Below are 13,393 nucleotides of genomic sequence, written 5' to 3' on the forward strand. Positions count from 1 at the left end.
ATCCAAAATATTTCTATGTGTCAACTAACAATTGCATTTCTTCAAACAAATTTTATTAATAGGCTGTGTTGCACACCAAGCACGTGTCATAAACATGCCTCACTTTTCTTCATTTGTATTGTATATGCAAGCAGTGCTGGCAAGCGATGTGGGACTGTGTGTTTTAGCACTGCTTTGGGGGTTAACACTTTGAAAAGAGGTGTTTACATGATCAACTAGATTAATATGTGCTTGGACAGTTCGCCCCCTCCCCACCTTCTTTCTTCCATGAGGGTTATAGACCTCCCAAAGAAGGAAGAATGCATCAGAACAGCTAGTTTTATTGTATTCACATGAAAAATATTATTGATTTGCTGCCAGGGAGTAGAAATAATGAAAAGAAACTGGTCTATGGTAGATTTGGGGAGGTATTCTTTATTCCCCCAAAGAATTGTGGGGTATCATCTGTAGTGGTTTTAAAATTCATCTGTGAAAAGTAATCAATGAAAAATGGCTTTAGCAGTTGGCTGACTGCAGAAGGGGAAAAAAGGAATCCTTTTCAAAACCTAAAAAGAAAAGCACAGTTTTAAGGATTTCACATCTGATTTAACATCTAAACCCCCCGCCCATGATAATACCCCACTTTGTATAGCCAGACAGCGCTCCATTTTAGTAGACGTTAGTGGTCTTTATAACAATTTATGAATCACTTCATGAATTCCTGGCTGACTCATCTGGGTGACTATAGTATCTACTTATACTTCCCTTCTGTCTCACAAAAGAGACACTTGGACTCAATTCAATCCAGATTTGTCCTCGAATGAATCACAGCACGTTACTGGGGGAACTGCAAATTGAATTCTGCTTCTGAGACAATCAAGACTAGTTTTCAGAAATGAAGAAACGGCCTTGGGGAAGTATGGGTAATTGCAACACTGTCCATCTGGGCAGGACCAAAGCAGGCCAAGAGCTGTATGTTCATCTGAGGACTCGGTTCCAAACTACTCAAAGAGCTGAATCCATCCCCTGGAAGGGCTTAGTGTTTTTCTCCTTATAAGAGTCTGGGTCAATATTAACTGCAAATAATTTACCAAGTGGGATGAGTTTAAGGCTAAAAAATAACTGCCTGAGTCTCCACAAAGCATGACAAAATGAGGGCTGTGAAGTTGGCTATAGGTGAAATGATCATCAAGGCTTTTTATAGAGGCCACATATATATTATAATGACTATTTGTGGGAAATATAAAGGATGGAGTGTTCTGGAGGAATGCTTCTCCACTTGGGTTTATGGAGTAACTTATAAGTCAAGAAAATAAAGTATTCAATGCCCAAGGCAGAGAAGAGTATTTTTTCTTGTGCACAGCGCAACAGGGTCTATGGCATCACACTATTACTCCCCTGTGGAATGCAAAGCGAGGGGGACGGACATACAGGCTATGTTATAGAGATGAATTATGCAGGACGCATTTAACCAAGAGCCAGGCTTTTTGGAATATCTCGACTGCAGAATTGGCTGTGACTCTGTTGTTTGTCTTATTTCAGAATCTGATGTGAAGGGGAAAAAGGAAAGAAAAGTCTGATTCTGCCAAATCCTCTTTACAAAAAGGTGCCAACCAGAAGAACATTTATCCAGAGTGGTCTTGGACATTTCATGTCAAAAATACTGCTGTGGAAAAAAGTTCTGTAATGATGTCATCCCTTGGGCAGCTCTCAGGAGGTCAAAACAAGGGGATTAACTCATGGTCCTGTGGCTAAGGGAAGGTTTCTCTTGTTCAGCAGAGTGTTAGGCACAGAGTTCAGTCTGCCTTGCAACAGAATGCAGTGGATTTGAGAAAAACATTCAGAAGAGAGAGTAATGAGAATGCCACATGAGAAATGAGAGGAAAACTGTTATTTCTGTCCAAATAGGAGAAAACAAGGTAGAGAGGCAGATTGAAAAAATGATTTCTTCAGGGCCTTCCTCATGGTCTCAAACTGCAAACACAAGTCTCTTGACAACATCAGGACTTTTAGAACTGACATCCAATGTAGTACTCTGGCCAAGTACAGCTGGGTGCCTTTGAAAGCCACTACTAAATGAGATCTCAGAAGTCAATATAATCCCTAAATTTGAAAAGAAACTAGCTGGGTGGTGGTTTGGTCAGTAATAACATGTGCTGTTTATATATGCTTTTTTTCTTCATCTGAAGAATGTCAAGTTACTACTGTAGTAACCACAAATGAATTTGTAATACCTTCTCTTAAAGATGAGATGCAATAATTGGCTATAGAAATGAATTATAAGAAACATTATATATACAAAAATTCACAGTTAGAGAAAGGTTCAGTTCAGTTCAGTTCAGTTGCTCAGTCGTGTCCAACTCTTTGTGACCCCATGAATTGCAGCATGCCAGGCCTCCCTGTCTGTCACCAATTCCTGGAGTTGACCCAAACTCATGTCCATCAAATTGGTGATGCCATCAAGCCATCTCATCCTATGTCGTCCCTTTCTCCTCCTGCCCTCAATCTTTCCCAGCATCAGGGTCTTTTCCAATAAGTCAGCTCTTTGCATCAGGTGGCCAAAGTATTGGAGTTTCAGCTTTAGCATCAGTCCTTCCAATGAACACCCAGGGCTGTTCTCCTTTAGAAGGGACTGGTTGGATCTCCTTGGAGTCCAAGGGACTCTCAAGAGTCTTCTCCAACACCACAGTTCAAAAGCATCAATTCTTCAGTGCTCAGCCTTCTTCACAGTCCAACTCTCACATCGATACATGATCACAGGAAAAACCATAGCCTTGACTAGATGGACCTTAGTCGGCAAAGTAATGTCTCTGCTTTTGAATATGCTGTCTAGGTTGGTCATAACTTTCCTTCCAAGGAGTAAGAGTCTTTTAATTTCAAGGCTGCAATCACCATCTGCAGTGATTTTGGAGCCCAGAAAAATAAAGTCTGACACTGTTTCCACTCTTTCCCCATCTATTTCCCATGAAGTGATGGGACCGGATGCCATGATCTTCATTCTCTGAATGTTGAGTTTTAAGGATTTTGTCCCCATGCAAGTCAGACATAGACTGGACCATGTTAGATCCATCTCATCAGAACTGATTCAAATGAATTCTTTTATCCATTCATCTGCTGATGGACATCTAGGTTGTTTCCATGTCCTCTTTCCCTTTCATCAAGAGGCTTTTAGTTCCTCTTCACTTTCTGCCATAAGGGTGGTGTCATCTGCATATTTGAGGTTATTGATATTGCTCCCAGCAATCTTGATTCCAGCTTGTGCTTCTTCCAGCCCAGTGTTTCTCATGATGTACTCCGCATAGAAGTTAAATAAGCAGGGTGACAATATACAGCCTTGACATACTCCTTGTCCTATTTGGAAGCAGTCTGTTGTTCCATGTCCAGTTCTAACTGTCGCTTCCTGACTTGCATATAGGTTTCTCAAGATGCAGGTCAGGTGGTCTGGTATTCCCATCTCTTTCAGAATTTTCCACAGTGTATTGTGATCCATACAGTCAAAGGCTTTGGCATAGTCAATAAAGCAGAAATAGATGTTTTTCTGGAACTCTCTAGCTTTTTCCATGATCCAGTGGATGATGGCAATTTGATCTCTTGAGAAAAGGTTAGGGCTTCCCATGTGACACTAGTGGTAAAGAACCCACCTGCCAATGCAGATGTAAGAGACACAAGTTCAATCCCTGGGTCAGGAAGATTCCCTGGAGGAGGGCATGGCAATCTACTCCAGTATTCTAGCCTAGAGAATCCCATGGACAGAGAAGACTGGCAGGCTATGGTCCATAGGGTCGCAAAAAGTTGGACACTACTGAAGCAACTTAGCATGTGCAGAGACAGGTTCTTGGTTCTTACAGATGGAAAGAGCATTAAATCCTCAAAATGCTATCGTTTTGCATTTCCGGCACCTCATCCAGTACTATGCAACAATAATAAATGTTGGCTATTGAAGAAATACTCTGTTGAGACTACTGGTTCCATAGACATGGTTCCCAACTTAGTGTCAATTCTTGTGTCCAGGTAGATACCTTTGTCGAACTGGTATGAATGGCCAGCTGAGTATTTGTCCAGAAGCCAGTTTCTGTTTCTGAGGGGAGAATAGCTTGTTCAAGAGAACAGTTTCAGCCATTTACTCCAAGGTAGATGATTAAAACAGAGGAAAGGTTTTCTCCTTTCAACTAAATAGAAAAGCAACTAAAGACTACTTCTCAGAAAAGGAGGCTAACCCAAAGACTAACCAAAAACGACTAACCCAAAGAACTCTGTCTCTTTGTTTCCCTTCTCCTCACTAAGACTCCTCACCACCAACGAACAAACAGCCCTTCACCTACAAAAACACACACAGTTTCTCAGCAGCCAATTTCTCCAACTGTTTCCACCTGAGAGGGGAAAAGATGATGTTGATTTCCAGATCACACTGTTAAAACACTAAGCAGAGGATTTCCTTTGCAGCCTTTTCTATATCAGAGATGAGGTACTTTGTAATGTGGATATCTTGACTCGGGCTAGAATGGCTTGTGGGCTTTCACTTTAGGAATTCTGGCTCTATATAACTTGCTCTTTCAGAGAAAGGATATGAAAACACATTGCATACATCTGAATACTCTAATGGCTTAGTGAACTCCATGTTGCTTCATGCTAATGTACTCAAGTAGAGATTTCAAGAGAAAGAATTCTATTTTACCTCAAGCCTTCCTTGTTACTGTCATGACTCACTTTCCTGACTGAAAATCCAAGGGGACTAAAAAAACACCATCTCAGGCTTCACATGAAGTGGATCTGTTTGGAATGTGGGAACAAAATAAAGATGGCTGATTTGGCATTCAGAGGTGAAAAAAACTCCACTGGCACTTAAAAATTATAATTCCTTTTATAGACTTTCTAATAGATAGTTTGTGGTGTGTGTTTATAATTAATTTGAAAACAAGGAAATAGTGCATTTTAAAATTTTAAATCCATGGAAAACAGTCTGATGTGAATGAATATTTGAACCACAAATCCAGCTATTTGTTTGGTGGAGTAACACACAAAAGCTCATATCAGCATCTCCTGCTTTGCCATGAAGTCACACAGAGAAGAATGTGGAGATGGGAAAGCATCAGTCATCTGTTCAGGATTACTGCTGCCCTTCACACTAGAAAAAGGAGCTTGGACTTTATTCCAAGAATGGTGGGAACACAGATGTCAGTAGGAAACCCTCAATGATTCAATTTACCCTTTAAGGGCAGCTCTTGTTGTGGTGTGGAGCTGAGACCATGTGTGTGTTGGGTGAAGGTAGAAGGTTGTGGGTAGGCAAGACTGGATGTTGGAAAACCAGTTTAGGGGGCTGTTGTACTTGAGATAGTAGGGGACAGCGGTGAAGTAGGTTTGGAGGAGTAGAGTTGATTAGGCTTAAAATGTATTTGAAGGTAGAACGAAATTAGGCTCATAAAAGTTTGGCAGACAACACAGAAGTTTAAATTAGAGATAAATTAGAGAGGACTAGGGAAGCTAGCTCAGCAATGCCTTTGTTGTTTTACTTTTCTTCCAAAGGATCCATTCAGAATCACTGGGTAGGTAAGAAGAAAGTAACAAATATCACCAATTTCCTGGTATGGGTGACTTACTGGGAATGAATCTGGGTGGCATATTTATAAGATGCTATTATTAATAGTAAAGTGAATATTACTGGGAGAAGAAAGCTCATTCCAAAGGCCTATAACACAATTGGTATTTTCCTCAGAGGATGAAGCATGGCTGTGGTCATGATCAATATTTAAGAAGTTTTCAGGCTTCAGCAATACATGAACCGTGAACTTCCAGATGTTCAAGCTGGTTTTAGAAAAGGCAGAGGAACCAGAGATCAAACTGCCAACATCCACTGGATCATCAAAAAAGCTAGAGAGTTACAGAAAAACACTGATTTCTGCTTTATTGACTATGCCAAAACCTTTGACTGTGTGGATCACAATAAACTGTGGAAAATTCTGAAAGAGATGGGAATACCAGACCACCTGACCTGCATCTTGAGAAACCTATATGCAGATCAGGAAGCAACAGTTAGAACTGGACATGGAACAACAGATCGGTTCCAAATAGGAAACAGAGTATGTCAAGGATGTATATTGTCACCCTGCTTATTTAACTTCTATGCAGAGTACATCATGAGAAACTCTGGGCTGGAAGAAGCACAAGCTGGAATCAAGATTGCCGGGAGCAATATCAATAACCTCAAATATGCAGATGACACCACCCTTCTGGCAGAAAGTGAAGAGGAACTAAAAGCCTCTTGATGAAAGGGAAAGAGGAGAGTGAAAAAGTTGGCTTAAAACTCAACATTCAGAAAATGAAGATCATGGCATCCCGTCCCATCACTTCATGGGAAACAGATGAGGAAACAGTGGAAACAGTGTCAGACTTTATTTTTCTGGGCTCCAAAATCACTGTAGATGGTGACTGCAGCCATGGAATTAAAAGATGCTTACTCCTTGGAAGGAAAGTTATGACCAACCTAGATAGCATATTCAAAAGCAGAGACATTACTTTGCCAACAAAGATCTGTCTAGTCAAGGCTATGGTTTTTCCAGTGGTCATGTATGGATGTGAGAGTTGGACTGTGAAGAAAGCTGAGCACTGAAGAATTGATGCTTTTGAAGTGTGGTGTTGGAGAAGACTCTTGAGAGTCTCTTGGACTGCAAGGAAATCCAACCAGTCCATCCTAAAAGAGATCAGTCCTGGGTGTTCATTGGAAGGACTGATGCTAAAACTGAAACTCCAATACTTTGGCCACCTCATGCGAAGAGATGACACATTGGAAAAGACCCTGATGCTGGGAGGGATTGGGGGCAGGAGGAGAAGGGGACAACAGAGGATGAGATGGCTTGATGGCATCACTAACTTGATGGACATGAGTTTGGGTCAACTCCGGGAGTTGGTGACAGACAGGGAGCCCTGGCGTGCTGTGATTCATGGGGTCGCAAAGAGTCGAACACGACTGAGCGACTGAACTGAACTGAACTGAACTGAAGACTGGTGGGCTGTTCTGCCCTGGAATATACATCAAGAAGTACTGGAAGTTTCCCAGAGATTTAAGGAAAACAAAACAGTAAAAAGGACCTCAGTCCTTTCCAGTCTAAGATCCAATGCTGTAATCTCCATCATCAAGTCTAGGATATTGGAATTTTCTTCCTCTTTGTGCCTACAACAACATCAGAACGACTTTCATTACATTCAGTTTTCAAGTAGACGTGTGAGGGTGGATTTTGGACCCCACCTCTCTTAATCTTGAATATCTGTGTCTCTTTTCTAGAAAGAAATTGACCCCTTAATGGAAAGCTAAATGTGGATAACTGTCTTCTGAATAGGAAGGTCTGAAACCCAAAGAATGATGCTCATGACCTGGCATCAGGTGAGCATCCTATCAAATCATTCATACACTCTTAATCATTTCTTCTTTTGTTGGGCCCAGAATATGTTTTGAACTCTTGCACGATGGATAATAGGATATGGAGGCCTTTGAAATGTATACCAGCGTCACCAGGGTACCTGTCTTAGCTGAATACACAAAGCCTGTTCTCTAGATAAAGCCCAAACTCCTTATAGCAGCTCATGAGGCTCTTCCAACATTTATTTATGAAGCTCCACTCTTGCCTGCTCTTGCTCTTCTTAGTTTATAATATATATGTGTGTGTGTGTGAGGCAATATCATGTATATATTTTATATATATATATATATACACACATATATATGCGCGGCCCTATAGACCTTCAGATTTCAAGGAGACATTTCTTCTTCTATTTCTGCTTCCCTAATTTTGGTTAGGTGCCTCTATTATGATCACCAATTGACCTGGTTAGCTCTCATAGGACTGGGTGCTTAAAGAGTGCAGGACTCCCATCAGTCTCCTTCATCACATATCCTCAGTGTCTAGTATATTGCATTGGTGCCCAAACTCCAGCTAACTGACTCAATAAATGAACAAACCTCAATGTTAGCATTGATTTTGATAAACTTTAATATTTTATATGATGCTTATGATTTAGTCATTATTGCACACATAATAGAAGATCAAAATGAGAGAGAAAAGATTAAGTGTAGAGAGAGAATGTGTATATATGTCTATGGAAAAGGTGAGTGGGTGAAGACATCCATATTCCTGTTTACTCAGGAAGTTTTGGGAAGGGCAATACAGCAAAGCAGGCCTAGTTTGAGCTGTTTAGATGCTACATGTGTAAATATGTGAGAATAGTTAGTATTGAGCATCTAGTTTTAAAGACCACAGGAAAGCAAATGGAACCTTAGCAATGGCAAGAGACTCCCAGCAACATGTGTATGCACGAATATTTGTATTAGAACAACTATGTACTGTATAGAAGTATGCAGGTTAGACAAGATATAGGACCTTTGAGAACTGCGGTCACCACCCTTCACAGCAGTGAATCAAGGCGAGTAATCCTTTCTAGAAACTCCTCCAGGCTAGACACAGGAGTTGGTAATGAGCCCTGTTTCCGAGGCATTCCCCTCACTGGTAGTTTTTGCTTGTTAAACCCTCCTTAGGATCTACCACTGTGAAGAGAAGCACAGGAAACCTGGAGGTTACAAGGAAACTAGGTTCCTGCCCTCAGAGAATAATCTAGTTAGCAAATAGACATCTGGGAAACGGAAAACAAACAAGATGGATAATAAGGACCCAGTGATTTAACTGGGGAGCTGCAAGAGGCAAGTTGAGTATTATGCCAAGCTCAAGGCTGATAACATTTGGTCAAGGATGATAAGATATTGAGGGACTGTCTTGTCTCTTTAGATTCTCAGAGAAAGATCCTGAATTAAGATGAAGAAACAACCAAAGTAAGTCAATGAGCAGGCTGATTTGGCCAGAGCTAAAGAACTTTACATAATTGCAAAGATATTACATAGAAAACAATTGTTATTTGTAACCCATTAGCATCCAGGAAAGACACAAAAGGTTCCCAATGGTGAATTAGAAAATGCTGTCTATGAAGACCAGCCCTGGTTACTCAAAGGCACAGAAAGACTGCACATACATCAAAGTACCTAGAACTCTAACAATACTACAGCTGATATGAGTAGAAACTAGTAAGTCTTCCCAATACTTCATATAGACTCAAGAAGCTGACATTTCTTATTTGGTTAAGGTATTTAGACTATGTTCTCAAAAACAACTGGCCCTAACATTCTTTGATGTTGATTGCTGTACCAGAATGTACTCTCTTCAGGGAAGAGCACATCCTTTCCTTGCTTTCAGTCTTCTCTGGCTCAGAGGTGGGGCACATAGGAAGCCCTTTACATGTCACTCCACTCTGGTAAATCCACAAGTCCCCTACGTCTGTCACTTGTACTACAAAGCACACCATATTTGTGGCCTTCTTTTGGAATGAAGAGAGGCAGCCAACATGCTCTTGGACAAGATCAGTGACACAAGTCTAGCTGACTTATTCTTGGGACTGGGAGATTTCTCCATTTCAAAAAAAAAAAAAGAAAGATTTCCATCAATGTTTATTTTCTCTAGTCTAACAGACATACTTTGAAACTCAGTAAATTAACATTTCCCAAGACACTGGGTTCCTCTTATGGGAAGCCACTGTCATAAAGCACCACTGGCTCAATCAACATGACACAGTAAAACACCACTTCCCATAATAATGTTAAGTCAACATTAGGTGATGTGGTGTGATTTGGCTTAAATCACTGAAATGATGTATCATTCAGATAATATTTCAAAATAAAAATGGAACCTTGTCAAACTGAGAGAACTTGCATTTCCTTTATTTTACGGTGGGAAGGATCAAAGGACCTCATGCTAACTGGATAGATGCAGTGGACATTTCCTGACTTATGACAGTGACTCAGCCCATTTTATTAACAAGTTAAAGTTAAATAAATGATGAATCAATGCCCGCAAAGCAGGGGGAAAATGCCAGTTTCCCACTAAAATTCGCAAAGTGTGATAAACTTATTTCCGTTAGGAAAACTGCTGAAGTTTTTACTGGGGGATTTCCCAGGCAAACAGAGGCAAAGATATATAAACCCAAAGCGGAAGGTAAGCACATTTCCTCTTAGTGTTTTTATGCTGAACACTAATGCAAACACAGGGAATAATTCAGGGCTGTTTCAAGTCATCCTCATCTTCAAACCTGATTGGAAGAGATAACCTTCCATGCCCTTGCTCCTTCTAGTTGGGCTGGTAGACGAATGGGGCACACATCCTGTGGGGAGAGCAGAGGAGCAAGGCAAAGCCACAGAAGTGGACATATCCACTTCACTCACCCAGCCATACAAAGCGCACCACCCTCCTCTGCCTCTCCACTTACTCTTCCATGGTTATTTATATTATGTCACTGCAATCATTTGACAACATCTTCTGGCTTCCAAACCTGAACCTTTCGGCTGTGTTAAGGTTGCCCATCCTCATGCCATGTAGCAGTCTAGGTGCTTTACCTGCTTTGGTTCATCTAATCCTAATTCCCTGTGAGTTGCACACTAAGGCTCAACAGAGCTAAGGAACACCCCATCACCTATGCGTTACTCTTGCCAAATATGAACAAATCTGTTTAGGAGGAAAAAATCAAGTAAGTTCAAATTGTGGAACATCCTGCAAAATAAATATCCTGAGTTCTTCAAAAACTGTTGTCATGAAAAAAAATTATAATGACGAAGAAGATGATAATTTTTAAAAAGCTAGGAAAATTCATTAGAGTAAAGAAGACAGAAAAGAAATGACAAATATGATCCTTATTAGATCCTGGATCATCAAAAAAAAACCCCACAACTCTATAAAGAATTTTATTCACACATTGGAAGAAATTTGAATATTGATTGCATAGTAGATAATAACACTTTATCAATGTTAAATTTCCTGAGTGTGATAATTACATTGTGATTATATAGGAGAAATATACTTCTGAGGAGATCTTTCCTAAGGTAATTAGGGTTAACGCTCATTGATATTCCCAACAATCTCTCAGACTGGTTCAGAAACAACAGACAAGCAAACAAACAAACAAAGGCTCTCTCAAGTCAGAAAGAGAAAGAGAGAAGGTGGCAAAAAGGTAACAACCGGTGAACACGGGTGCAGAGTATATATGGGTGTTCACTGCGCCATTCTTACAGTTTTTAAATACGTTACCTACATACAAAGACAAAATTAAAATTATAAAATAAAAAATGAAATGTAAAAGACAAAATTGAAACAAGCTAGGCAGCAGGAGAATCTAAGGAACACATTCAAACGATCAGCAGCTGTGGGAGCTGGGACTTAATCTGGTGTTTGGGTGGCTGCTGTTTTTAACTCCATTAATGGCTATAATCTTTTTCTACATTTATTCTTTTAAAGGCTGTGTACAAAAAAGAAAACACACAGATTACTTTCTCCTTATATTCTTGTAAAGAATCTTTACAAGTACCGATAAGAAGATGAGGCAAAGAGGAAGAGGCCCCTATGGATGGTTTCTTAGCTTCACTACCTTGTAGGGTATAATTCTCGACCAGGCAGAATGAAATGGGATGATGAAAAGCTTATGAATAGTATCACTTAAAACCCAACTGGAAGCTAAATAAAATCCTAAAATGAATAAGCTCCACTGAATTTATGGAAATAGATCCAATAACTGGCAAGTCTGTGAATTCAATAGATGATTATCATTTGTACTGGTTTGCTGACAGGTTTCGTGGGAGAAGGCTAATCATTTGTTTACACTTAGCCATGAACACAGAAGTGTTAAGATAAGTCTAACCTATCTGATCCATGTTTTAATTGCCTATCAGATACATCCACATGGATGTTTCACAGCCACCTAAAACTCAAAACCCCAAAGTCCATTAATTATCATTCCTTCTTTCCCATCCTTCTCTCTACTCAACATCCTCTTTTCCTGTGTTAATGGCACCATTTTCCACCTTGATGTCTTGGGATAAAACTCAAGAATGAATTCTGGTCCTTCTTCTTTACCCCACACATACATTGATAATTAGTGATTCTATATCCCAATAGCCCTTGAATAAACTCTCCATCTTATTTCTTTATTTTAGTTCAGGTCTTTATATTGTTCACAAAGACTCCTACAATAACCTCCTTCTTATTTTCCCTGCTTCTCCCCCCTGATTCAAGTCTTAATTACTTTATTATCTTGTCACTTGAATTCCTTCTCTACCAAGGACTCAAAGGATGCTTCTTGAATGAACAGATGTATTAATAAACAGTAGGCATACATTATTAGAATGTGGCTCAGTGGACTTAACACAGTAAAAAACTCCTAGACCAGGCCAGCACCAACAAAACCATAGGTTGCTGGTGACATCAAAGATTCAAAACTTTATTCTTATTGCCTATTCAACCCATTATTTTGTCCACCTAATGTCTACTACTCCAGGATTGCATAGAGGTACCCACAAGAACTTTTTCCCCTGTGGATATTTAGGAGTAACCCTTCCATAGCTCAATTCAAGCCAGATGAAAAGTGGAGAGAATGGAAAGAGTGGCATACTGTCATACCATAAGAAGCTGGGCAGTCCAAAGAAAGGGACCTAAATGTCACGATTTAAAAATTTTCTTTCAGAAACTCTTTACAAGTGTGGTATCAACACAAAGTATTCAGTGAACAGCCCCTTTCTTCTTTGCATTTAAAATCCTGTGCCGTTTTATGCTGTACTCTTAAGATAACGCTACTGATCTATGGTTCTGAAGGCACCAACTTACATCTGGAAAGCATTTCAATCTATAGAGACATTACCTTAAAACTGAGTCCCTGAAACAAACTAAGGAAAGACAAGAAAATTCTGATCTGTTTGGTCAGTATCAGACACTTCGGTTGATTATTACCAGTATCTTCATTTTTTTCCCCCATGGAAAATTAAACAGATAATGAGGTATTTGATTCACGTGCTCTGTGTATGTACTTTTAAAATGTCACCTTTGTGTAATTCAACCCACCAATGGATTATTAATAAAATTCAGCAACTGTCAAAGCTCTTCGCGGTGGAGAGAGGTTTAGCGGCGCCACCTATTAGAAGAGAGAGACAGATGGCCTTACCTCTCAGCTCCGGCGTCCACAGCTGCGAGTGGAGGTAACTGGGAGGAGGGGTTGTGGGGGCTCCCCTGTACAGTATGTCCCGGAGAAGGGTGACTGACAGGATGTGGGGGTGGCACGGCCCCAGCAGCTGTTCCGCTTCGGCTTGAGTGATTGCTGGAGAAAATGGAAGCTGAAATCAAGGGAGAACAAGCATCAGGCTGCACCCCAAATGAAGTGCATGCTTTTTGAATACTGAAGGCTGACAGCAAGCATATTTTAGGGGCTTGTTTGTTTTCCTCTTGGTGGTTTTAAGGGAACAGTTCTCCCCTTACTGGATATACACAGCTTCTGTTTTCATGGTGGAACAGGTTCCTGGCTAATGCGCCTTTACTGTTGCTTGAGGAGTTCATGTCTG

At 40.3% G+C, this 13,393-nt stretch overlaps 1 protein-coding gene across 3 annotated transcripts in view; it reads right to left on the bottom strand.

Annotated features, from left to right (window-relative positions):
* The window catches only part of GLIS3 (GLIS family zinc finger 3), a 490,017-nt gene that overhangs the window by 45,545 nt on the left and 431,079 nt on the right, over positions 1-13,393 (bottom strand). For all 3 annotated transcript variants that reach the window (XM_042243409.1, XM_042243410.2, XM_060409420.1), the window contains one exon: positions 13,000-13,168. In XM_042243409.1, coding sequence (XP_042099343.1) covers positions 13,000-13,168 — 169 coding nt within the window. The remainder of the gene's footprint in view (positions 1-12,999; positions 13,169-13,393) is intronic.

The sequence above is a fragment of the Ovis aries genome, chromosome 2 (genome assembly GCF_016772045.2).
Source record: "Ovis aries strain OAR_USU_Benz2616 breed Rambouillet chromosome 2, ARS-UI_Ramb_v3.0, whole genome shotgun sequence".
NCBI classification, from domain to species: Eukaryota; Metazoa; Chordata; class Mammalia; order Artiodactyla; family Bovidae; genus Ovis; species Ovis aries.